This window comes from Sphaerodactylus townsendi, linkage group LG05 (assembly GCF_021028975.2).
Source record: "Sphaerodactylus townsendi isolate TG3544 linkage group LG05, MPM_Stown_v2.3, whole genome shotgun sequence".
Classification (NCBI taxonomy): domain Eukaryota; kingdom Metazoa; phylum Chordata; class Lepidosauria; order Squamata; family Sphaerodactylidae; genus Sphaerodactylus; species Sphaerodactylus townsendi.
In genome coordinates this window covers 62420812-62446421 of record NC_059429.1, presented here as the reverse complement: position 1 = coordinate 62446421, position 25610 = coordinate 62420812, and the positions used below count along the sequence as shown (strand labels likewise).

The window sequence follows — 25610 nt, the reverse complement described above, 5'->3', positions numbered from 1 at the left end:
TCTAGCCCAACCAGCAGTCTAGCCACAACATTCTGTGGTTGCTGTAGCTTCTGAATATTCTTCAAAGTAGCTCCAAGTAGAGTGCTTTGGTAGTCCAGTCTAGATGAAACTAACGCATGGGTCGCTGTGGCTAGATCAGACAGAATCAGGAATGGGTACAGTTGATGTACCAACCAAAGCTGAGTGAGAGCTGGTTGTTGTGGGTTTTCCGGGCTGTGTGGCCATGGTCTGGTAGATCTTGTACCAGACCACGGCCATACAGCCCGGAAAACCCACAACAACCAGTTGAATCCAGCCATGAAAGCCTTCAACAATACACTAAGTGAGAGCATTTTGAACCACAATAGCCACTTGAGTTTCTAAGGAGACCGCTGTTTCACACTGGATTTTCAGCCTGCAAACCTGACTTTTCAAAGGGTGTGCAAACCTATGTAGCTTAGGAAAAGTTTCAATTCCCCAGTCTGCCATTCTACTTTACCGGAGCACCTCTGTTTTGTCAGGAGTAAGTTTTAGCTTGTTCATCCTAATGCAGTCCATTACTGACTCCAAACACTGGTTTTGAACATCAACATCTTCTTAGAATTAGGTGGAAAAGAATGATATAGCACTCTGTGTGTGTGTGTGTGTGTGTGTGTGTGTGTGTGTGTGTGTGTGTGTGTGTGTGTGTGTGTGTGTGTGTGTGTGTGTGTGTGTGTGTGTGTGTGTGTGTGTGTGTGTGTGTGTGTGTGTGTGTGTGTGTGTGTGTGTGTGTGTGTGTGTGTGTGTGTAAAATGCTGTCAAACCACAGCTGACTTATGGTTGTAGCCGGATACCATCCTTATATTCGTGACACTGTAGGCCAAACCTCCTAATGACCTCACATAGCTAATAAATAGCATGGGGAATAGGATTGAACCCTCTGGAATCCCATAAACCAATGACCATGGGGCAGTGCTGGAATTTCCCAACATCACCTTTATACATACACATCCAGCAGGGGTAACCAGAAATCGTTGGTTTGCTAGTCTCCAGATTCTCAAAATCACTCGTGAAAAGTTAGAAGAAGAATTGGTTTATATATCCTGCTTTAATCTTCTTTTAAGAAGTCTCAAAGCAGCTTACAATCACCATTCCTTCCCCTCCCCACAGCAGTTACCTTGCAAAGTAGGTGGGACTGAGAGAGTTCAGAGAGAACTGATTGGCCCTTGGCCCACCCTAGCAGACTTTATGTGGAAGAGTGGGGAAACAAACCCAGATAGCCAGATTAGATTCCCCAGCTCTTAACTACTTTTTCTTCATGTTTTCAAGTATTTTTCACAATTGTGAAAGCTTATGGAAAACCACATCTGATTGATTGGACATGCTTATGGTGATGACAATGCTTTTTTAATTTAAGAGTAACTATCAACTTTATGCTAAAGGATAAAATCAGTAGAGTGACATTTCAGAGGGCCATGTGAATGTGTATTAGATTTTGAATAAAAATGGTTAAAAGTAACACTTCAAATACTCATGCTTAATTTTGTTATATACAATTATATTTTTGTAATAAATTCAAAGTAGATACCCCTTCCTCTCAGGTACCCCCATGTGCTTCTTTTATTACACCCTCCCTTCTACTTCTCTTTCTTCTATCTTATCCTTTCTTTTTAAACAGCGTTGATTTACATCATAAATGTAAGTAGCTGAATTGTGTAATTATATATGTGAGGCTTTAATGTTGTTTACAGAGCAAACTATCTTGGCTCAGATGGGGAAACATGGTTGGAGCTCAGTTGTCAGCTTCAGTTGTTTCCGGGATATTCCATTTAAAAAGCTTTCATTTTGTTCTAGTGATGCTGCATGGTTTGATGAAGCTTGGCTAAGCCGTATTAAAGAAGATGTTGGTGACAATTGGAGAATAAAGGTAAATGGAGAAGTCTTCGTGATTTTCAGAGAGATTTCATAGCTTTAACTTTACAAATAAACAGTTTTTACACTACTGGGAAAAGTTTGGTCTCATAGTTTAAGTTGTGATTAAGAAACTGCTAGGAAAGAGGATGTGTTCCAGTAACCAGGACTGGAAGAACAGGTACTCAGCCCTTTAAATTCTCAGTTCCACCAGGGATTACACCAGCTGCACAATCCAGTGCTGGGTCAGGGCACTTTCCCATCTCACTTCTGTCTTTGAACATGAAGTACTCCACACTTCATCCTAAGAACATAAGAACATAAGAACAAGCCAGCTGGATCAGACCAGAGTCCATCTAGTCCAGCTCTCTGCTACTCGCAGTGGCCCACCAGGTGCCTTTGGGAGCTCACATGCAGGATGTGAAAGCAATGGCCTTCTGCGGCTGTTGCTCCCAAGCACCTGGACTGTTAAGGCATTTGCAATCTCAGATCAAAGAGGATCAAGTTTGGTAGCCATAAATCGACTTCTCCTCCATAAATCTGTCCAAGCCCCTTTTAAAGCTATCCAGGTTAGTGGCCATCACCAACTCCTGTGGCAGCATATTCCAAACACCAATCACACGTTGCGCGAAGAATTGTTTTCTTTTATTAGTCCTAATTCTTCCCCCTTTTTTCTGGTAAGATATTTGAGCAAGGATCCTCAGTTGTAAACCTTTGGGAGTCTCCAGTGCTCATGGTCTAGAGGACAACTGACCTAGCCTCCGTGTCCTATCTTGAAGAGGTGAGAGCTCAAAGATGCTCCACTGCACTGGCCGAGAAGGTCCAGACAAAGGAGCCAGAGTGGTTCAATATAAAGCAGTACTTCCATTGGCCAGGCCCCCACCTGCCATGCACAGGGCAATGGTATAAGCCAGGGGTAGGGAACCTGCGGCTCTCCAGATGTTCAGGAACTACAATTCCCATCAGCCCCTACCAGCATGGCGCAATTGACAGAGGCTGATGGGAATTGTAGTTCCTGAACATCTGGAGAGCCGCAGGTTCCCTACCCCTGGTATAAGCAGTCAGACCCTTCTTTCCGCTAAGGGGTGCCATGAAGGCATGGGGGACAAAGGAGAAGAAGAAGAGTTTGGATTTATACCCCACCTTTCTCTCCTGAGACTCAAGGTGGCTTACAAACTCCTTTCCTTTCATTTCCCCACACCTTGTGAGGTAAGTGGGGCTGTGAGAGTGCTGAAGAACCGTGACTAGCCCAGGGTCACTCAGCAGGAATGTAGGAGCAAGGAAACAAATCTATTTACCCAGGTAAGAGTCCACTCTCATGTGGAGGAGTGGGGGATCAAACCTGGTTCTCCAAGCTAGAGTCCACCACTCCTAACCATTACACCACACTGGCTGTCTAAGAAGACACTGATCCCCACAAAATGGATGCCTCTCAGGGTTTTGGGATCCATCTTGTAGGTCAAGCCTGGGCAATAAAGCGGTTGGTCTTTGAACTTTCCTGCTGGCATTAAGTTTGCCTGACTGGACAATGTCGCTAGCTGATCCCCATTGTGTCACCCTAAGCTGTTTTAATCATCACTCCAGGCAGGTCATTTCTTTATCCCATCTGTACCCATCCCAACAATTACTATTCCAGAGAATAGCCTAGCTTTCCTTTAGGTTCTGACAACTCATAAACCCTCTCCTACTTTTTGTTGGATCCCTGTAGAAGCAATCAGTTTTCTCTGGTTTTCCTACCTGCTTAACTCAGACTGCTTCAGGACCCACTTCTGTGTATAAATATTGGTCCTTTGGCCATTCATAGAGTGTGTGTGTGTGTGTTGGATCCATGCATGCACCCCCAATTATTTGTGGGCTGTTTCCTTTGCTCATGGGAATTCTGGTCATTTTCCTCTTCAGCGCTGCTTTCCCTGGATGTCCCTTTAAGTCTGGTAACTATCACCCATCCCTGAAACCTTATCCAACTTCCTCCCTTTTCTGTCAGTCAATTCTTGTATGCTTTGTGTACATATGATCATTGCTTAAAATGTATTTCTTGTTTTACTCTTTTTAGTATTTAATAAAACAATATTTTAATTATATCACTGCCTGCTCACTTGAGAGTTTTCACCAAGAACTATTCTGGTATACAAGAATTGTTGATCTCAGTTACCTTCTCTCGCTCTCTGTCTCCAGGTAATTTCCCCAAATTAAGTAGAGACAGCAAACTTAGGGTAATAGTGGGTGAGTCTCAGAGCTCTGTCTAGGACTTTATTGGTATCGCTGTTTGATAGTTTTGCAGTCTTTTATGGACCTATAGTTTTTGTTTGTGATTTTTAGCTGAAGTTGATTTGCTTTAACTATAAATAGTATTTTATAGATATTCATTTCAATAGACTGGTGATATTAACATATTCATATGTGATTTTGGCCCAGTGAGGAGAGTATATACAAGATGTATTTCCAGACTTTAAGTCTCTAAATAGTGAATTCTTTATCATAACCAAGGTCTTTTATTTCTTTTGAACATTCATAGGCCAGTAATTTGAAGAAGGTTCTTCAGAGAATTATGGATTATTATCATGAGGTATGAAAAGATCTGCAGTCTGTTTAGAATATCAAACTTTAAACAAATTAAAATCAAACTCTAAATCTGAATTTGTAGCACATTTGATAATGCATTGATAAAATGTTATCATATGGTTTGTTTCTTGTTGACTTAAAATAAAAACAATAGGATATTATGTACGCAAAACTTGCTTGGGTGGCTGTTTTTGTATATTCTGTGATAGGCAGCCCAATTCAGATGGCGGGGGTGGGGGAGCTCCATGACGGATGGGGATGGTATGACAAAAGGGGCTTCAGGAGGCACAGAAAGGAAGGAAATTAAAAACTCTCCTGCCTGTCAAAAAGCCCTATTGCAGAAAAAGACTAGCACCACACTTCCTGGTGGTGTAAGTCTGCAGCTGCGGAGGAGATGGATTCCTGGCTGCAATCTGAGTGGAAGTTGACTGAACTTGGCTCCACCTCAGAGAATGCCCTTGGCCTGCTTCACCAGCATGCCCTTGGGCACCAGCATGCCTCTTAGGCCTTGGCCACTTCTGGGTTTGTGTGCCGCGGAGATGTGCAGTGTCCACACACCAGTATCTTTTCTTTCTATGCCAGCGTAGGTGTCCCTTATGCTGGCTGGAGGGGGGGGGGCATGCCAGTGTGGACCTCCACCACTCCTATGAGCCGTTTCACCCTTCTCATCTAGATGGGTCCTAAGTCATTTTCACCCTTTTCTCTGTACATTGAATTCATAATTTATTGTATCAGGAAGTCTAAAAGGGAAGATTTTTTTGAAATATTTTATAGATAAAATAAATATTTTGTATATTGAGCATTTGTTTTAAAGTCACATGAAATTGCTGGGTATGTTATCCATTATGTAAGTTGCTATGATGCCAGTTTTCACAACAGAGGAATTACTTGGAGAAGTTTTTTTGTTTTTACTCAGCATGCTAAATTTCATGGAGCCACTTCACTGCTAGCATACACTACTGCATCTCCAGCAGAGTTCCTAGCATTAAGCTTCATCCTATGTCATTTGTCTGCAAATTGACTGAGGATTCTGAGGCTGCAGTTCTCACTACACACTTGCCCTATAATCACCTTTCATATTCTCAGTCATCCACTGATAACAAATGACTTACCGTACATACTCGCATAAAAGTCAAATTTTTCAGCACATTTTTGTTCTGACTTATACACGAGTCAGGTGTATTTTAAAAAATATTTTAGGGTTTTTACTTTGTCGGCTGCCAGGGGACACAGTTTTTAGGCTAGTGGCACCAAAATTTCAGGGATTTTTCAAGAGACTCTCCTGATGATACCACCCAGTTTGGTAAAGTTTGGTTCAGGGGGTCCAAAGTTATGAACCCCCAAAGAGGGTGCCCCATCCCCCATTGTTTCCAATGGAAGCTAATAGTAGATGGGGCTACATTTTGAGGGTCCATAACTTTGGACCCCCTGAACCAAACTTCACCAAACCTGGGTTGTATCATCAGGAAGGTCTCCAAAAGATACTCTGAAATGTTGGTACTGCTAACATAAACATTCCTCCCCTGACCAAAAATCCAGTTTTGAAGGAGTTTAACTCCTGTGTTTTAACTTGGTTGCTGGTTGAACTAAGGGTTTTGTACTTTTAAAGTTATTGTTGAGACCATATTGTTTTTGTTGACCTTCTTTTCCACTTACAGAGCTAGTTTACTGTTTGAAATAAATATTCAAAAACATTTAACCTACTGATGTCTCAATTAATGTAATTTTATTGGTATCTATTTTTATTTTTGAAATTTACCAGTAGCTGCTGCATTTCCCACCCTCGACTTATACACGAGACAATAAGTTTTCCCAGTTTTTTGTGGTAAAACTTACATGTGGGTTGACTTATACACGAGTATATACGGTAACTGATAAAATACAGTTCTTGTGTATTTTTAGTTTTTCATAGTTATATTTCTTTAAATAATTATTGTCATGTTAACATACCTCAGAAGATGTATATAAAATTTCCTTGTCATGTGCATAGAAGAAAAGTAAGCTACAGACAAGCTGAACAACTTTTTAACTTCTCCAATTTCTTCCCATGCTTGTAGTAAGTTCAACAAATGTACATCTTCATAGACTACATTTTTGGCATTATACAATTATAAAACAAAACTCTTTACAGTTTCTTGGCCAGCAGATTTCAGACAATCTCCTTCCTGATTTAAGTCGGATATCTGAACATTCAGATCCTGTACAATTGGGCAGGTTACTGCAGCTTATTCTTGGCTGTGCTGTCAACTGTGAAAAGAAACAAGGTATAACATGCGCTTTAGTTAAATATTTTTCCTGTGAATCAACCCTGTGGCAGATTTTTACAGATTATATTGAGAAATAAATTGCATAAAGGAATCATGAAAAAGTTTGCGGTGATAAAACTGTTGACTCCTGTTTATTAGATGTTCAATATACTACGTATGACTAATTGTTAAATGGGAGCTTAGTTTAACAATTTACCGGTAAATGTTTGAAGGAGTCTCAAAGAAGTAACAGCCAGATGTGTATCTAGGGTGGAGCAGCAGTTTAAAGCTGGACCTGGCCAGTCTGAGCCCAGCATCAAACTGCAGACTTGGCCTGGCCAGGTCCAGTTTTATTCTGCTGGTTCTGCCTCCAGAGTCACGTGACTTTGGAGGTGGAACCAGCAGTAAAAAGCAGTAAAAAGTTGGACCTAGCCAGGTTGAGCCTGCGATTTAACACTGGGCTTGTCCACCTGGACTTTGGAGTTGGTGCACACTGTTTAACACTGAATCCAGCCAGGCTGTGGGTGGGGAGAGGGGTTTCCATAAATATGCCCTTGGTAACAGTCAAACCCTAAGACCCCTATGCAGGCACTGTGGCAGTGCTACTAATCTGTGATCTATGTTTGCTTAGCAGAGAGGCAATAGAAAAGATGCATAGAACATAGCAGTTGTACAAAAGTCCATAACAACCTCACCATAAGTCACCAGTCATTAGTGGTGTGCTAATGACATCCCCATGATGGGCAGATGGAAACAGCTAACCAGTGCATGCTGGTGTGGCTACACCTCCTTGATGTCTTCTTCAAAATACAGCAATATTCATGGCATTACCAAGAGGAGCCCCAGAAGGAGCTCTCCTAGTATGGGTTCAAGTCTCCTACATCTCGTTTCCTTTTGTCTGAGGCACACAAAGAGAAGGAAAATGGCAACTCCAGCCACAGTACTCACTCACTTCTGTAGCTTACTTGGCAGAGGCAATTCCAGTAGCATTCTTAAGACCTCTGCAGCAGATGGGTTTAGATCATGAAGCTGGCAGGGGTTAAGAGCACAAGCCTTTTGCTAGGCAATAAGAATGCAGACCCTGGCAACAAGGAAGCATACAACTACACATTCCTATGTCTGTCAGGGTTTTAGGTTCTGAGTTTGGCTGTTGCGGGTCTTCCGGGCTGTGTGGCCATAGTCTGGAAAACCCACAACAGCCAGTTGATTCCAGCTGTGAAAGCCTTTGACAGTACATAGAACGGTTCTGATTTTACTTAATGGGTATAATGGCTTGGAGGCAAAATTTACCTTTTTGCTAGCAACAAACTAAACAGCTGCAGAATAGCATGAAGAGTCCATCCTAGAACCCACAACTGTCATAGCTGGGAGTGATCCTCTCACCAAACCCTCCCATAGACAAACAGGAACAATGCATAGCATAGGACATTAGGGTTCCCCAGCTTCTCTGGCATCAACACCAGCCTCATGTACTGGGGTGCAGAGGACTGCAGAGAAGAATGTAGTGTAGTGGGAAGGCACAGGCCTAGTCTACGCAAAGCCCCTGGTTGAAACAGCTGAAGTTTTGTCCCATCAACCACAAAGACTTGGGATGGACTGCTCATGCTGATTGGCAGCCCCGCACACACCTCATTGTGGCTGGCACTCTCACATGAAATATCTCCTTTCTGCACTCAGGCCCCTTCTGCACATGCAGAATAATGCACTTTCAACCCACTTTCACAATTGTTTGCAAGTGGATTTTGCTGTACCGCACAGCTTCAAAGTGAATTGAAAATGGGTTGAAAGTGCACTATTCTGCATGTGTGCAAGGGGACTCAGTGTATTTCAATATCCCATACATAATGTGTGTAACTTAGGTCTTCATTTGCCTTAACAAATGAAAATTTCAGTTGGAGTAAATGTTTCAGAAGTGAATTACAGAGCAAAAGTCTTTTTTTAAGCAAGTTTTCCAAATTGCTTTCCCTTATAGAACATATACAAGTTATAATGACACTAGAAGAGTCTGTTCAGCACGTTGTCATGACTGCTATACAAGAGGTAAGCAACAATCTTATACATTAAAAATGCAGTCAGTTCTTTGTCAAGGTTGCCAGGCTTCTGCAAGAGATCCCATCCCTCAGCTCCAATTTCCTGCTGCTACTCTAAGCTGTGGCAGAAGAAATGTTTTTTAAATGGACATTGGGCAATCGGTGTGTTGTTGCTGCTGGCCAAAACCAGGAAGCAGTGTCAGTTCTGTCTAGGAATTACTGGTGTGATATCGATTCTGGGGGTTCCTGGAAGTGATGTCATGCCAACACTGACAGATATACTGTCGCGTATTTAGTTTTTCCAGAAGACCCCTAAACTAATGTTAATAATTGAAAAGCAGCCCAATCTTTTTACCTGACCCAGTCAAACTGCTTGTTCTACTCTTGCTTTCAATGAAGAAAGCCATCTTTTAAAAGGATAAGCAGGACTTATTAATGACTTGCCACTGTGACTTGTGTGACTGTCTTTCAGGTCAGATTATTCAAAATGGGACAATAACCTTTTGTGCACTGTTAGTATCTTCCCAAGGACTATCCTAAACACAGCTACGTGCTTCTAAGCTCATAGACTTCAAAGGACTTAGAAAGGTGTATCTCTGCTCAGGCTTGAGCTGTAACTGCAGCTTGATATAGCTTACAGCGCCAGGGAAAACTATGTGCTTAGCTCTGTCAGATTCAGTCCAGGCCATTTTATAGTTGTTTTATAGAATTCATAATTGTATCTAAGTTGCTGTTATTGTTTGTTGTAGTTAATGAGCAAAGAAATAGTCGGCTTTGTTGCAAGTGACTTGACTGGTGATCTGGAACAACAGGTAATTATGATTTGTAATAAATGAATATTAACAGCAACATTTAGAACAATAATGATTTTCTGTTCTCAATTTATAATTACTTTCCAACTAATAGACTTTATATTAAGTACACTCATATTCTTCTGACTACCAAAGGAGATGTCATCAATGAAGGAAATGTTCTTTTGGTTCCTCATTGGGCATTGGACAGAATGATGCATGGGAAGGCATAATCAATGTCAGGTTTTTGCAGCCCAAATTCCTTGCCCGTGAATTGATGCTGAAGGTCCCAGTGCTAGCATAATTTAAAATACCAGTTTTGCAGATAAAAAGAAGTAAGACTAAAAACTTCAGAGATTTGGTACTGGACTTCTGTAGAACTAAATCTGAATAATTTGCCATATGTTTATATACTTTATTGTTTGAAGACCAGACCATAGTTTTCTCACTGAATGCGAGTGGGTGGGAACTGCTGGAGGCTCAGTATGTCGGTAAGAGACCGACTAAACTCTTACGTGTTGCTAAATAATTGAAGATGACAATTCATTTTCAAGTTGAAGAGAACACTGGAAGAACTTAATGAAGTACTTGCAGAAAAAGAAGAACTGAAGCAAAGATGTCAAGAGCTAGACCTACAGGTGAGCCTATGGTTTTTGTCTAAATGCCTCTGATAAAGGGACGATATCTGATAAAGGGACTATATCTGATATAAGGGAACTATAGTTCACTGACTGTGTAGTCCTGTGCAGTCTTACTCCATTGAATAGCAGGTTTAGACTGGGTAAGTGCATTTCACACACTAAATAAATGATATCGTAATCTTTGACAATTTCAAAATAAGTTGTTTACCATACAGTACCATTCCATTATCTTGATTGATTTTTCTGTATACAATAATCTGATGCAACAAACATCTTAGAATAAAGCTCTGTGAAAGCATACTTTTAGTTTAATTCCAAGTAACAATTTCTATAATGCTTCACGATCCCTGGCCCCTTCCGCACACGCAAAATAATGCATTTTCAAACCACTTTCACAACTGTTTGCAAGTGGATTTTGCCATTCCGCACAGCTTCAAAGAGTACTGAAAGCAGTTTGAAAGTGCATTATTCTGTATGTGCGGAATGAGCCCCTGAGAGATTCCTTACACAATTTAAGCTTTTGTAGTTGCATCTTTCTGACAAAATGAACACCATACATCATTTCCCCTGTGGCATTTTCCTTACAGTCCTAAGCCCATTGAATTCAGTTGGCTTAACTCTACATAGCATTGCATTGTTTGTCTCTTTTTTTATCATTGCTGGACTTCTATTTGGTGTAACATATCATAGTCAGTTGGCACTTGACATAACAAAAGTATCTTGTTATCTTTTAGAGGAGACAAATGTGCTAGCCTGTGTTCTCTTGCCTAGAGAAAATAAGTATCAGCTTTCTATAACCTGGAAAGGGTTGCACCCTTTAACATGGAAAAGTTATGGATCCAGAGAAAGGGTTTATGCGGCAGAATGGTGGAACATAACATTCTGATGTTCTGGTGTATGCATTCATATGAAAAATGCAATATGTAGTTCTCCTGGGAGTTTTCAGATCCCACCTTACACTAAAAAGGTTGTACATGAGATTGTGCTTGCATCTTTGGGTCCAGATATTCATTTTGAGCAACATGCAGTGGGACAGCATTCAGCACTGCTGCAGTGTTATTTTCTGGCTTTGGTCTAGTCATCAGTAGGATGCCATGAGCCCTGGCTTAGTACTAGTGGGCCTGTGTTTCCTGGCCTGTGTTTTTGTATGCTGGTGCAGTGGATCAAACAATGAGATTATTTTAATGGTGTTTTTTCCTGTTTGTAGCAGTTATAGAATATTGTTGTTGTTAGATACCACCTAGCAGGGTTTGTCTGTGGTTTCTGGATATTAGTGAAGACCCGTTAATTCCATTGGGCTTCTGGCAGAAGCTGATAACTGGCTGTGTCTTTTAGGCAAGTTTGTTTTTGGCTGTCTCTCTTTGTGGAACATTGATGTGTAATTTAGAACTTGTATATTTTCTTATTATTCCTTTGTTTTAGGCTAGCACTTTTATTATATTTTTGTGAACGGCTTTATGTTTTGTTTATGTGCTACCTTGACTACTTATTTCAAAGGCAGAATTATGAATACAAAATACAAATGCTTTCTTTAAAACTGCAAACTTGCATAAGGCACAGTTTTGCCAGAGCTCTCCAACCAAAAGCCAAACAGGATTGGTTCTAATAGAAGCTGATTAACATTGCGCAAGGCAAAGGTTTTTATAAAAAGGGCCATACCCACACAGTCTGGTTAATGCTCAGCTTTTGTGGTTAGAGAAACCAGTTTAGAGCTGCTACCCATCTGGGGCCCATCAGCAATAGTTAGCACTGGACCTGTAATGTAATCTGTTACAAAGCAGCTTCATGTAAGAATTTCCATTCAAGTTTTTTTTAATATGTGGGGAATTGGTTCAAAGCTGGATCACCTGATTTGAATGGAGAAAGCCCCAGGTTGTTCCCTGCCATTTTCATAAAAGCATCATGTAACTAAGCATTAGGCAACACTGTATTGTCAAAGGTTTTCACGGGCAGATTCAACTGGTTGTTGTGGGTTTCCCGGGCTGTGTGGCTGTGGTCTGGTAGATCTTGTTTCTAATGTTTCACCTGCATCTGTGGCTGGCAGCTTCAGAGGTGTATCACAGAGGGAAGTCTGTTACACAGCTAGCTGAGATGCTTGAGGGCTTCTTCCTGTCAATATAAATGCTGAAGCCATTGGTTCAGTGGGCAAACTCTGTGTAAGGTAGCTTCATTTAGGAGGTGGTGGTTAGTTCGTGGTGGAGCATCTGCTTGGCATGCAGAAGGTTCCAGGTTTAATCCCTATCATCTCCACTTAAGAGGATCAGGTAGTTGGTGATGTGAAAGGCCTCTGTGTCTGCATGAGACGCTGGGGAGCTGCTACTGGTCAGAGTTCTGGCCAGAATGGCACTCATGAAATAATAACATCTACAAACCACCCTTTGCAATTAGGGGAAAGATATAGACGTTGAAATGATGTACATAAATTTTCCCTGACTTACATTATATTCATGACTGTAATTAAGTGTCTCCAACCTAACAGACAGGAAACATTTTATGTGACAACCCCCCCCCCCCGGAAGTGACATTGTGATATTGTCATATACTGAATATATATTTTTAGTTGAAAATCAACAAAAATGGATGATTCTTGGTTAAACTAATTCTTAATAAATTCACTTATAAGGTCTCCTATGATACTTTACAAGAATATCAGAAAGGTAGGTTTATTTTTTGTTTTAGGGAAAAGTAATCCAAACAGCATATTGCATCTAAGTATCAATGAACTAACAAGACATGCTCTGATGTTATGGTATGATATTAAAATTAACACAGTGGCTTTCACTAGCAAAAGCTTGAGGTTTTTCTTTTCTTTTTTTAGGCTTCTCTGTTCTTTTAATCTGTTGCTCTTTTACTGCTGTTAATATACTTACTGTTGTGATCCCTTTTTCTCTACTGGCAACATACTCAGAAATAATTACAAAATGCATGTTTTCCCATGTACAGTGCTGTGTAGGTATTTAAATGCTGTTGGCTTATGGCTTCTGGAATTGCTTTTTTGTCAAAATCATTCAATGCTGAGTGTTAGTGAGTGCCGTGCTGCTTTGTGTCTTTATTTTACAAACTGCAAAGCATTTTTTCCCTACATAAATTAAAGATTCCCCCATGGTATGTCTTGTTTGGTTTCTTTTTCCATTACAACCTAGAAATAGTATCTTTTTCTTATCTTATAAAAGACAGTTGCCTTACCTAGCTCCAGTCGGACAACCATCGACTGTACCTTCTTTAGCATTTGATTCCATGAACTTAGTTTGTGAAAGAGATCCTGGAAGTTTTTTGCCTTCCTCTGAGCATACAGTAAGGAACACTAGGGGAGTGGGGTGGTAGTGGTGGAGGTAATTGTGAATTTACTGCATTGTGCAGGAGGTTAGGGGGAATGACCCTTGAGGTCCCTTCCAGTCTTTCTGGTAAAATCCCATAACAAATCCTAAAAGAAATTTTGTGTGAAAATCTAAAAACCAGCAAGTGGAAGAGAAATAACTATTTGACTATTCCATTTGAGGATGTGCATGTTTACTAACGTAAGAAAGCAAGTCATGTGATGTAATGAATCTGTTAGAAAAAGTATATGAAGGAGCTTAAGTAGAATGATGTGTCGGGATAAGGCTTTTTCCTATCCCATTCAAGATTATATTAAGGGATTATGCACAAGAAAGTATAGTGCTCTCCTGACAATAAAAGAAGAAGAGTTTAGATTTATACCCCACTTTTCTGTCCTGTAAGGAGACTCAAGGTGTCTTACAAACTCCTTTCCCTCCCCACAACAGACACCTTGTGAGGTGGGTGGGACTGAGAGAGTTCCAAAGAACTGTGACTAACCCAAGGTCACCAGCAAGAATATAGGAGTGTGGAAACACATCTGGTTCATCAGATAAACCCTCTGCCACTCAGGTGGAGGAGTGGAGAATCAAACTCAGTTCTCCAGATTAGAATCCACTACACCATGCTGCCTCTTTGGCTGTCATCTTTCGAGCCCATTCTGAGGCTGAAGTCTGAAGCAACTACTTGAAGGTTTATAAGAAAGGTTCATAAGGTTCATTAGGAAATATTGATTTAATTTTCAGTTTACTTACTGTTTCTCTTTTCCTCATAATATTATCCTTGCTGAATAAGAGCAGTGGTCCATCTAGAGAAGGATTCTGTTTCACACAGTGGTCAACCTCATGTCCAATCCAAAACAACAGGGTACATAGACCCATACCTCCACTTTTTCTTGCCTCCTGCCCTCTTACTTCTTGGTATTCTGAGAGTTACTGACTCTAAATATAAAGGTTCCATAGAGTCGTCAAATCTACTAGCTATTGATGGACCTATACTAAGCGAATTTGCCTAATTCCTTTTAATGTCAATAAAACAAGTGGACATGAGAACATGCTACAGCAGTGGGTTCTAGAACTTAATTATTGTAAGTGATTAAGTACTTTCTTTTATCTGTCATGTATCTACCACTGATTATCCACTGATTATCCACATTGGGTGCTCATGAATTCTAATATTATGGGGAAAAGAGAAACGGTAAGTAAACTGAAAATTAAATCAATATTTCCTAGTTAATGTATGATAGTGTATATAAATAAGTGCACATTGTCACAATACAAGGTAACAAATATTTTATTATTTATTTTATTATTTATGTTATTATTGTTTATAGCCCCTCATCCATGCTGAGATTATTTGGATGGGGTCACTTTGTGGCTAAATATCAGTACATTTTGTTGGATGATTTGATGACTCAATAATCCTAAAATGGATTCTGTACCTTTAGGTGGCAGCCCTTCAAGAGGAAAAGAATAGTTTACTGTCCGAAAATGAGATCATGAATGATCGATTGGACCAGTTGGATGACTCTCTTGATGATACAAACACTGCAGTTACAAAAAAGTATTTTCATGCACAGTTACAGCTGGAACAACTGCAAGAAGAAAACTTCAGGTAGGGATTAATGATATGTCAGCATTATCACTCCTAATGACCTCATGGATTTATTAATTCAGTGATTCTCCAACTTTTTCTCTTATTAATAGACTATTTGCGAGGGGGGGGGGGTCTCTCTAAATATTTTTAAAATATGCTTGCAAAATACATCCATGCTATTTTCCCTCCCGAACATAAATGTAGGAGTTTAACACAACAAGTTTTGATTTTATTTTTTATGTTTAGTATATGTAAGTATATATTGAGCAGCAGGCTGTATTTCATGGTTAATGGCAGAGACAAATCCAAATATTCAGTTGAATCTTTCAGCTAACCCTATTCTTCTTCCCTCCTAGCTTGGCCTTGTGAACAACCTGTAAAAGAGTTATAACCCATTGTAGGGTTCCAGTCCACAAATTAAGAACCATTAAATTAGGTATGCCAGTGTCCAGGTGAGATCTGAGGATCCTCCAGAATTACAGTCTATCTCCAAACTGCAGAGATCAGATCTTCTGGAGAAAATGGATGCTTTGGAGATAGACTCTGTGGCATTGTACTTCACTGAAGTCCTGGTCTTCCCCAGCCTGGATCTGACAACTCTATTATCCCCCAGATAACCCTGCCAGTGGCCTGGGGTTATCTCTTATCTGGCAGCCCTACACCAGATTAATATAGTGATCTCTTTGTGAGGCTTGCCTTGAAGATAGATCTGAAGCTTCAGCTGATGTAAAACGCTATTCTCTTATCCCATTTACAACTCAGGTGTACTTGCTTACACTGTGCTTCTTATATATTTTCTGTATGCTTGGTTGAAAGTGCTGATTATCACCAATAAAACTGTGAACAGCTTAGGTTCAGCATACCTGAGAATGCTTTCTCCAACTTAAACGTACTTAACTGCTCTGATCTTCTCAGTGGGCCTGTACTTAGGGTTCTGCTCTGATGGGTTGTTTGTTCTATGAGAACCCATAATAACATGGCCTTTTCTGTGAGTCGCACTTAAGTTATGCAGCATACCCCCACATGATATAAAATTTTCCATTAGACTATCAGACTGACTCAAGTTGCTTATTTATTTTCAAATTAATTGCTGTGGATCTTAGGGTATTTTGCTGCTTTTAATTCTGGTAATCTGGTTTATAATTTTATTGTTTTTCACATCATTTAAATTGTTGGCTTTAGTTTGCGTATGACTTTGTGCAGTACTGGTGAAAAAGTAATATGAAGGTTTTAAAAAATAAACACAATCCCTTTAAATCTGCAGAATAAGCCATGATTGTTTTCTCTTTTTTTGCTCATATTTAGTTAATGCATTTCTTATGAGTCATGATCATTTTTATAATGCAGAGACCCTCTAATGTTCTACTTTTATCCATTTCATGAAGTTCATGAAGAAACCTTTATTAGGCATTAAATTTATCAATTTCTCTTATTGGTTGCTTACCAATAAACCACAAAACTACATTTTTGAAAAAAATGGTAGTTCTAGAGCAGGGGTAGGGAACCTGCGGCTCCCCAGATGTTCAGGAACTACAATTCCCATCAGCCCCTACCAGCATGGCCAATTGGCCATGCTGACAGAGGCTGATGGGAATTGTAGTTCCTGAACATCTGGAGAGCCGCAGGTTCCCTACCCCTGTTCTAGAGCATCCATTCTGTAGATTGAATTTTCCTTTGAGGAAAGGAAATGTATATGCTAATCAGTTTCTTGTCTACTATGTCCCTTTGTTCTAAAGTTTTCTTGAGCGTTTTTGTATTGCCACTATAGATGTAAGATAATTGTGCAGTACTGCACATTATAGGTAATCACCAACAAGATGGTGCCCGAAGCAGAGGTAGTGGTCTGAAGCTCCGGTAATTGGAAATTTCCTTAGAACTTTTTAGGACTAAGAGGTGAATTAGGGGCTTTTCCTACCCTCTACTGCTTTGGATTTGCATTTGGCATCCTGCTTAGGAAAATTCGGAAACTTGAAAAGCAAGATAACAATCTACTTACGTTGTGTGGAGGGCGATGAAGCTTGGTCCGTTTCGGTGGTGGGGGGTTCCCGGTTCCCGGACTTTGTGGATGGTGAGCTGGGTGAATTGTGAAATAGTGGAGAGGTCCGTAGTGGAGACTCTAGAACTGGCGAGACAAGGGGGGGTTGGTGGCAGGGACCCCCAAACAGCATTTGATCGCGGCCATGATCCCTGGATGAAACTGGGTGGAGGCTGCGATGCCCACTTATCCTGGAGGACACTTGGACAGAGAAGGGGGCCAGTGGCAGGAACCCCCTTGCGATGTAGCAACTCCTACTGACAGAGCCTGGGGTATGGCGGTGAGGGGGGCGCAAAAAACATCGGAGAGTCCCCTATTGAGGAACGGGGCACACCCATTAAGAACATGGTAGTGGCCTGTAGGAACGCTGGAACTCACTGCACAAAACGTTGTGGACCTTGGACATGATTCTTAATTATTTCAAAGTAGATGTAGTAAAATTAGGGTTCTTAGATTTTGTAGGGTGTCAAAAAGTACAGTTTAGCTAGTGATAATGAGAATTAGGGTTGGACTGAGTAATATGTATTCACTAAATTGGTTTTTGGTAGCATAGGTAGGATTGTTGTTGTTTAGGTTGTTTCTATTTAGGTTGTCTCTGGACTATGACATTATTAGGAAGTCGCCGTCTATTTTTCTAATTTTTATACTATATCAGGTTAATTAAGAGGTTGTTTAGTTGGGTGATGGTATATGATTTATTTGTTATGAAATTATGTTTATTGTGGGGTTAGATTGCTGTGGTATTTGTAGGTAGGATATTGTTATGTTATATTGTCGTTGTTACTGTATTGTTATCTTATGAAATGTTATGCTATTGTTGTTATGTAACTATCATATCATGTTGTTGTTATGAAATGTTATATTAATATTGTTGATGCTGTTATAAGTTGATTAATTTGTTATTAGCTGTTAACCTGATGGTATTATTGATTATTATTGAATTGCTGGTTTCTGGGGCTAGTGAAATTGGTATTGTTATTATGTTCAAACCGGTGGTGGGATCCAAACATTTTAATAACAGGTTCCGATGGTGGTGGGATTCAAACAGTGGCACCGCTTCACACACGCATCTCCAGTCCCTATTGGGCAGGGAGGTTGCTTTAGTAACCCCTTCTTGGCACTCAGAAAAAAATTAGTAACCACTTCTAGAGAAGTGGTGAGAACTGGTTGGATCCCACCTCTGGTTCAGACCTACTGTACTATATTATTATGTTGTGCACTGCCCTGAACCCTCCTGGGGAGGGTAGTATATAAAATAAATATCTAATCTAATCTAATGTGTGGTATTAAAGAAGTTAATAATGCAAAGCATTTTCTAGTAAATCCTCTATGTTTTTGAAAAGGCTTGAAGCTGCAAAAGATGATTACCGGGTTCATTGTGAAGAGCTTGAGAAACAACTGGTTGAGCTTCAGCATCGGAATGATGAACTGACTGGTCTGGCAGAAGAATCCAGGGCATTGAAAGATGAAATTGATGTTCTTAGGTATGCTGTGAATTGTTACCATTTATAAAGAAGGTCCCCAGCATATGCTGAGGTTGTCTTAAGTTTCAGGTTTGATATTTCTTACAACAATGTATAGTGATTCACTTCTCATAGACATATGCCGTTTATGCATGCACTACTTATCTCATGACTGTTTGCTTCATGGTGGGTTTTTCCCATGGTATTTTTGTTTGCACAAGGACTGCTCCCTAGCCAAGTGACCCTAGCCAAGCCACCATTTTGCCCCCCTGTCCCCCTTCCTCTTTGTTTCCTTGTGACCTTCAGGTTGCCTGCTGCCTTTTTTTCTGTTATATTGGACTATCATGCTAGACCATGTCAATTTCTTGTCAATTTCACAATGTGAGAAAAAAAAGCTATTCTGATCCTTCTAAAATTGTGACTCAGAGTGGGAGGAACTGCTGCAGTGCGGGCAGAGGAAGGCAGGGAGTTGTTCAGAAGCCCAAATGCATGCTGGTCTTTCCTTTTACTGCAAAGGGAGAAGAAAACTCATTCTTTCAGAACTTTTGGAAACTGTGGGGATTCTCTGATCTGAAGGTGAGATGACTGCCAAAGAGAGGGAACATGTAACCAAGAATCAAAACTGAAGGAAATCTACACTCAATGTGAAAGAGACATTGTGTGTAATGGCCATAGAACTAAAATGTTACAATATCAGATAAAGACAGTAATTCAGTTGCAATATAGTACTTTTTTAAAGTAGCAGATTTAGACTATAATCTTGGAGCCTTTTGTTTACGAGTATAATTGAAGTTGTTCAAACTATTTACTTGTTGTTCTGGTGCTGAAAATGCAAAACATACCAATAAACAAGAGTGGTTGTAATGGATTTTTATTTCTTTGTTTTAATGGATATACTAGGAATGCCAACCTCCAGATGGGACCTGGGTATCCCATGGAATTACAGTTCATCTCCAGATTACAGAAATCAGTTACCTTTTAGAAATGATTCTTTGGAAGGGGAACTCTATGACATTGAACCCTAATGAGGTCCCCGTCCTATCCAGAGTGCATCTCCGAATTTCTAAGAGTTTCTCAACCTGGATCTGGCCTACCACCCCATCTCCCAGCAGTGGCCAAGGGGACTTGGCAACCCTAGTATATAAGTAATATAGCACATCCCTATGCTTTAGTTACCATTTATATTACATTTTTCCATGTCTGAACAAGTTCTGCTAATGATTACCATTTAAAGATGTCATGCATTCAGGAGTGCTGCAGACTTCCTAAATAACAGGCCTATGAAATGCACAACTGAAATGGGTTTGCGTATTGTGGAAGGACTTCTTCCCCTCAATGACCAGTTTGGAGAGAAAGAGGAAAAGAGGCTCCTTTTCCTTCAAACTGATTGATATTTGGGGGTAGAGGGAGGGACTTGAGATTGATTGGGCTCAAAGTAGAGTTGTTAACTCTCGGCTGGGAAATTTTGGAGATTTGGGAGCACAGTTTTGGGAGAGGAAGGAACTTAGCAAGGATGTGATTCCATAGACTTCACCCTCCAAAGCTGCCATTTTCTCCATGGGACCTGATCTCTGTAGTCTGGAGACTATTTGTGCTTCTGGGAGAAATTCAGGCCTTTCCTGGGCATTGGAAACCCAGCTTGCCCCGAAAATCTTAATTTTGGAAATGGTATTTGTGGATCATTCTGTTGACTGGTGAAAGCAATTTAGACCTCATCTGTGCTCAGAACTACCATATTTGTGCTACTTGGTTACCTGAGCTATTCTCAAGAAGTATAGAGAAGTGTACATATGCCTCCCTTAGCTAGATCTGAGATAGATGCATGTGGGGGAGGAGTAAGTCAGTTGGATTTCTTCACCCCTATATTTTCTGATCTATAGGAAAACTCTAACATCAGCAGATAATCTCTCGGAGGGAGTTAAACAATTTCTACTATTTTGTTGAATGTTTAAAATTGTAGCCTTTGGGGGGAAATTATCATTTTCAGGTACAAAGATTGTAAATCAGCATAGGAAATAGAAACCAGACAGAAGTATTCCTGTTGAGGGTTGGAGAAACGAAACTGAGAGCTGCTTTTACTGATTAATCAAGATTTGGGAGAGAGAGCCAGATATAAACCTTATAAACAAGAGAGCCAGAAACAAAGAAAGAAAGGTCAAAGCACCAAAGAAGAGAGCTCTGGATAAATCTTTGCTGGAGACTTTGGCTGCAGCAAGATGGACAACAGGCTGAACTGAGAAAGGAATAAAGTTGACCTGAAGGGAATTGCTATGCTTTAAAATCTACCAGGATATTTGGGTAAACCTAGGTTTGATTTTCTTTTTTAATTTTTTAAAAACTCAAATGCTGTTACAGATTTTTGTAAGCTGCTTGGAAACTTTTTTTAGTATATGTTGAAGTTTTAAAAATCTCCAGTAGGTTTTTGATTTATTGTGAAAGTATCTTGGTCTTTGAAACTTTTTTCCTACATCTAAAAGCCATCCCAGTCTGTCTGGTAATTGTGAGTTGGTTGGGTTCTATAAGAAATCTTTAATGTTGAAAAGAAAAGCTGCCGGTTGAAATCAGCCAAGAGGAGAGAAAAAAAGACTTCTAGTTAGTATCCTCACTGACAAGGATCACAAAATGATTCTCAAGGTTGCTAAATTTGGAAGGGTGATATATAACACTAAGAAAGTTGCCAGGAATAACATTTAAGGGCTGGAATTTTGATACATATATTTGATACACATATTCAAGACTATCATGACAGGTGGAGAGGAGTTAAATTTAAAGGAAATTTTAAAACAGTTTTATAGTATATATGTTTTAGTAGGAAATAATTAGTATGGAGATTAAGACACAATGGGGATGTGATGATATTGTGCACATGGATATTATGACTGTATTTTTGGATTACCCATCTAAGGAATTGAATATTGAGGTTATTTTTATGTAACTATATTTTATTGTATGGACTGCATAACAGTTGAAGGTACATCAGATTTGTATATAGGCATAACGCAACACATTATTGGTGTTTTGAATATGTTGCCACAGGAGGTGGTGATGGCTGCTAACCTGGATAGCTTTAAAAGGGGCTTGGATAGATTTATGGAGAAGTCAATCTCTGGCTACCTATCTTGATCCTCATTGATCTAAGATTGCAAATGCCTTAGCAGATCAGGTGCTCGGGAGCAACAGTAGTAGAAGGTCATTGCTTTCACATTCTGCACGTGAGCTCCCAAAGGCACCTGGTGGGCCACTGCGAGCAGGAGAGTGCTGGACTAGATGGACTCTGGTCTGATCCAGCAGGCTTGTTCTTATGTCCTTATTTTATTGACAAAATGTTTTAGAAACTTTTATGGGCTGGTCTTTGACCATAATAATAAAGTTCTGTTCTGACTTCTAGTTAGTAGTCATAGAAAAGCAGTTAAGACTACTGGAGGAGAGAAGTTAAAAGAGGGCTACAGATTTGAACTAGGGGTGTCAACTCTAGCTTGGAAAATTCCTAGAGTTTTGAAGGTGGTGTCTAAGGAGAGCATAATTTGGGGAGGGAGATCAGCATGATATGATACCACAGATTCACCCTCCAAAGTTGTCATTACTGTTAGTTCTCATCACTGGAGGTTAGTTGAAATTCCAGGAGAACCCCAGCTCTTACCTGGAGTTTGGTAACCCAGACAGAAATTGTTCTGGCTCACTTTCCCTGCCTGTCACAGTGGAGGCTACTGCCCATTCTGTGGTATTCTTGTTCATTGTCATCACCTGTTCTGAGGATTCATGTATGAATGAATTGCTTTACTAATAATCCAAGATAGCAGTGATGATGCTTCAGATTGCTTAATCCACAGCTGTTATCAACTTCCAGGTAGAGCCACAATTACAACTGATCTTTAGACTACAGAGATCAGTTCCCCTGGAGAAAATGGTTACTTTGGAGTATGGACTTTATGACATTATGGTGCATTCTGTTCCCCAAACCTCATACCTATGACCCCACTCCTAGATCTCCAGGAATTTCCTAACTCGGAGTTAACAACCCTACACAGCAGTCATTAGCAAAAGTGTGGTGATTAAGATGTACTACTGTTGTTTTTTGTCATAATGAGCCTTGAGTACAGAGAAATAAAATATGTGATGCCAGGTATCTTAGGGAGGAATCATAAGCAGGTCTGATTGTGAATAAGTCTCAGTTATTCAGTGGGATTTATTCCCAGGAAAGTGCCTTTAGGATTTCAGACATGCATTTATCTCCAACACAAACTGACAGGTAAATGAGAAACCATAATATTTCAACTAGGAGGTGTTTCTATTTCAGCCCTATAGCCTGTATCATTTTATGAAGAATGGAATGACTGTCAAAATAGTTTTGACTGCATGTATTTCTATGACAGCCGCTGGAGTTCTGGTTTTGGAAGAGGGAGAAATGCAAAAATTGGTTCAATGGTCATTTGGTTCTGAGTTAAAAAAAAACCCTTTGCTTTCTGTCTGTTTTGCTGCTATAGAATGTTTGCAGATAAGGCAAGTAAGCTGGAATCAACTGTTGAGATGTACCGGAAAAAACTGGAGGATCTGAATGACTTCCGCAGGCAGGTGAAATCTCTGCAGGAAACAAACATGATGTATATGCATAATACAGTTAGTCTAGAGGAAGAGCTAAAGAAAGCAAATGCAGCTCGTGCCCAGCTGGAAACATATAAAAGGCAGGTAAGAAATCACCCTTCATTTACATACTATGTGTTGTTCTCTTTCCTTATGTTCACTCCCTGACCTAGATGTGATTCAAATGCATACTTACCACATCCATTCCTTTTTTTGTGCTGAATGAGGCAGTTTCTGTTCCTTCCACTTATCTTCTTTGCTTCTTTTTAAATCAACGTGTCAAACCTGGTTCATTTTCCTATTCACCCAAGGTCCAAGAACTGCACAACAAACTGTCTGAAGAGTCCAAAAGAGCTGATACACAGGCATTTGAACTGAAACAACTAGAAGAAAAGCATGGAACATTACTTAAAGAAAGAGAGGTGGGGCTTCTGTGAGTGTAATTGGCATACATTTGACGTACATTTGTCTGTTTTTCTCAAAATAGCTGAATATGGGTACAATGATACGGTACAATGCCTGATAAAAAGTATCTTTTTTTGTGGATACACAGAAGGCCTTAGTCTCAAGAAACTTGGGTCTGACCAGAATACAAAACAGAAGGAGGCTGTGCTGTGATTTTAAAGTAGGCACTTCTACCGCATTAAAACAGCATTATTAAACATGGGAAGTACTTCTTTGATGAAAGTAAATTGTGTATTGATTTTTGTAAGGTAAGACATTCAAGAGTTGTTTAAAACTGGGTTAGCCAGCAGGATTCTTTGTGGCCAAAAGCCAAAATTAGATTGGCTCAATATGGTAATAAGGTCAGTGCTATAAAATATCAGGCAGCAGCTTGTGGAGCGCCCAAACAGAAATGTTAACAGAGAGAGTTAAATATGGAACTACTGAATGAGGCCAAAAGGAAGCAAGTATATACCTGAAGCTGCGTTGTAAATTGAGAGTCTTGAGGCTGGAGGGTGTCAAGATAGGGAACAGGAAGTGATCCTTAGAAGGGCACCCTTTCCTTAGTTGATGAACCAGTATTCTCTTGTACTGGGGATACCCATGTGGAATTTGGGGTGTAAAAGAGCTTCTCACCTTTCTTCCCACTTTTTTCCCCACTTTTTTCCCCTTTGGAGTGTGTTTGCGTGAGAGGGCAAACCCCACTGACCCCCGCCCTTTCTGCTGTATAAAATGCAACTACTCAAACTTTTCTGTTTATTTCTCTTCCTGCTGCTTGAGGTACAGATAGTGCCGGTGTGTGCGACCTGCTTCACATACCTGCCATCCTTCCTGGCCAGCTAACTTTAGCCCAAGCAGGGTTTTTTGGTCTGTGCTTTGAACAGCCCAGCTCAGGATATCCAAACAGTCATCTGTCTTGCCCCTTCCTAGCAGGTGGACAATTTTTTCCTGTCCTGCCTATTTGTCTTTATAAAGGAAACTCATCTCCTCCTCTCAACCTGCAACCTGAGAAGTTCAGTTGCTTCATTTCCCAGGCAAGAATATTTTCCCTGAGATCAGGGCCCCCCTGAGTGTAAGCCAAAATATCCAACAACTGTTTATCATAACAAGGGTCGGGGGGGGGGGAGGGTTATGATTCAATGATTAGGATTAAAAAGAGCGAGGTCTGTGAAGAGAGTTTTGACTGAATGACTTGCTTCTTACCTAGAATGAAGGTGGTGGACATTATACACTGTCCAGATAGACTGATAATTAATATGAGGGGTGAGTCAGCAATCATGATGTGAAGTAACACCAACAATATTGAAAAATGCAGTGTTTTTAAAGATGAAATGGAATAGAATTAAAAATGTGATAATAAATATGACAAGGCTACACATATGTTTCTATAAAAACTTTCCAAATATCTAAAAATGATACTATATACCATTGTCTTCTATATGCTATCAGCTTAAATGTTGATAAGGTTGTAAGTCTGTTGAGTTATGGAAGGTAGACATTTATCTTTCCAATGTTGAAACTGAGAGAAGTAGTTCTGTGGTCCAGGAGGAAAAATCATGTTACTAGGGAGAAGGTTAAATATTAAGAGCTCAGAGGTAGAGTTCTCAGGATTACAGCAAATTCTACACACAGGGCCACCTAGACATGCAGAAATTAGGCGGATGAGAAAGTGGTGCGGGAAGTAAGGGATTAGATCTATTAGGAAGTGGGGAACTTTCTGAAAGACACTGTATCTCTACAAAATGGTCTTCATTTCAATCAAGAGGGAACCAGGTTTGTAGTGCTTAATATCAAAAAAGGTGGCAGTGACTTTTAAACTAAGGTGGGAGCAATTTTTAAACCTGGGAGATGCATGCATGAGCTAGAAAGCCTCTGGTTTGGGATGACCAAAGGGATGATGTGATAAACTTTTGGGAGAATATTGGTGGGATCAAGCTAGAGCTTTATAATGGGAATAGGACAGTGAAGGAGAGCTGTGTGAGGAAACCTAAAGGCTTAGGTTGTTTGGAGAGGAAAACAAGGCACAGGTGCATAATG

At 40.1% G+C, this 25610-nt stretch overlaps 1 protein-coding gene across 2 annotated transcripts in view; it reads left to right on the top strand.

The window, feature by feature from the left end:
- The window catches only part of HOOK1 (hook microtubule tethering protein 1), a 43787-nt gene that overhangs the window by 6596 nt on the left and 11581 nt on the right, over positions 1-25610 (top strand). For both annotated transcript variants that reach the window (XM_048497368.1, XM_048497369.1), the window contains exons 3-12: positions 1813-1885; positions 4385-4435; positions 6563-6695; positions 8650-8717; positions 9457-9519; positions 10053-10136; positions 14902-15068; positions 18429-18569; positions 23033-23234; positions 23441-23551. In XM_048497368.1, the coding sequence (XP_048353325.1) occupies positions 1813-1885; positions 4385-4435; positions 6563-6695; positions 8650-8717; positions 9457-9519; positions 10053-10136; positions 14902-15068; positions 18429-18569; positions 23033-23234; positions 23441-23551 (1093 nt within the window). The remainder of the gene's footprint in view (positions 1-1812; positions 1886-4384; positions 4436-6562; positions 6696-8649; positions 8718-9456; positions 9520-10052; positions 10137-14901; positions 15069-18428; positions 18570-23032; positions 23235-23440; positions 23552-25610) is intronic.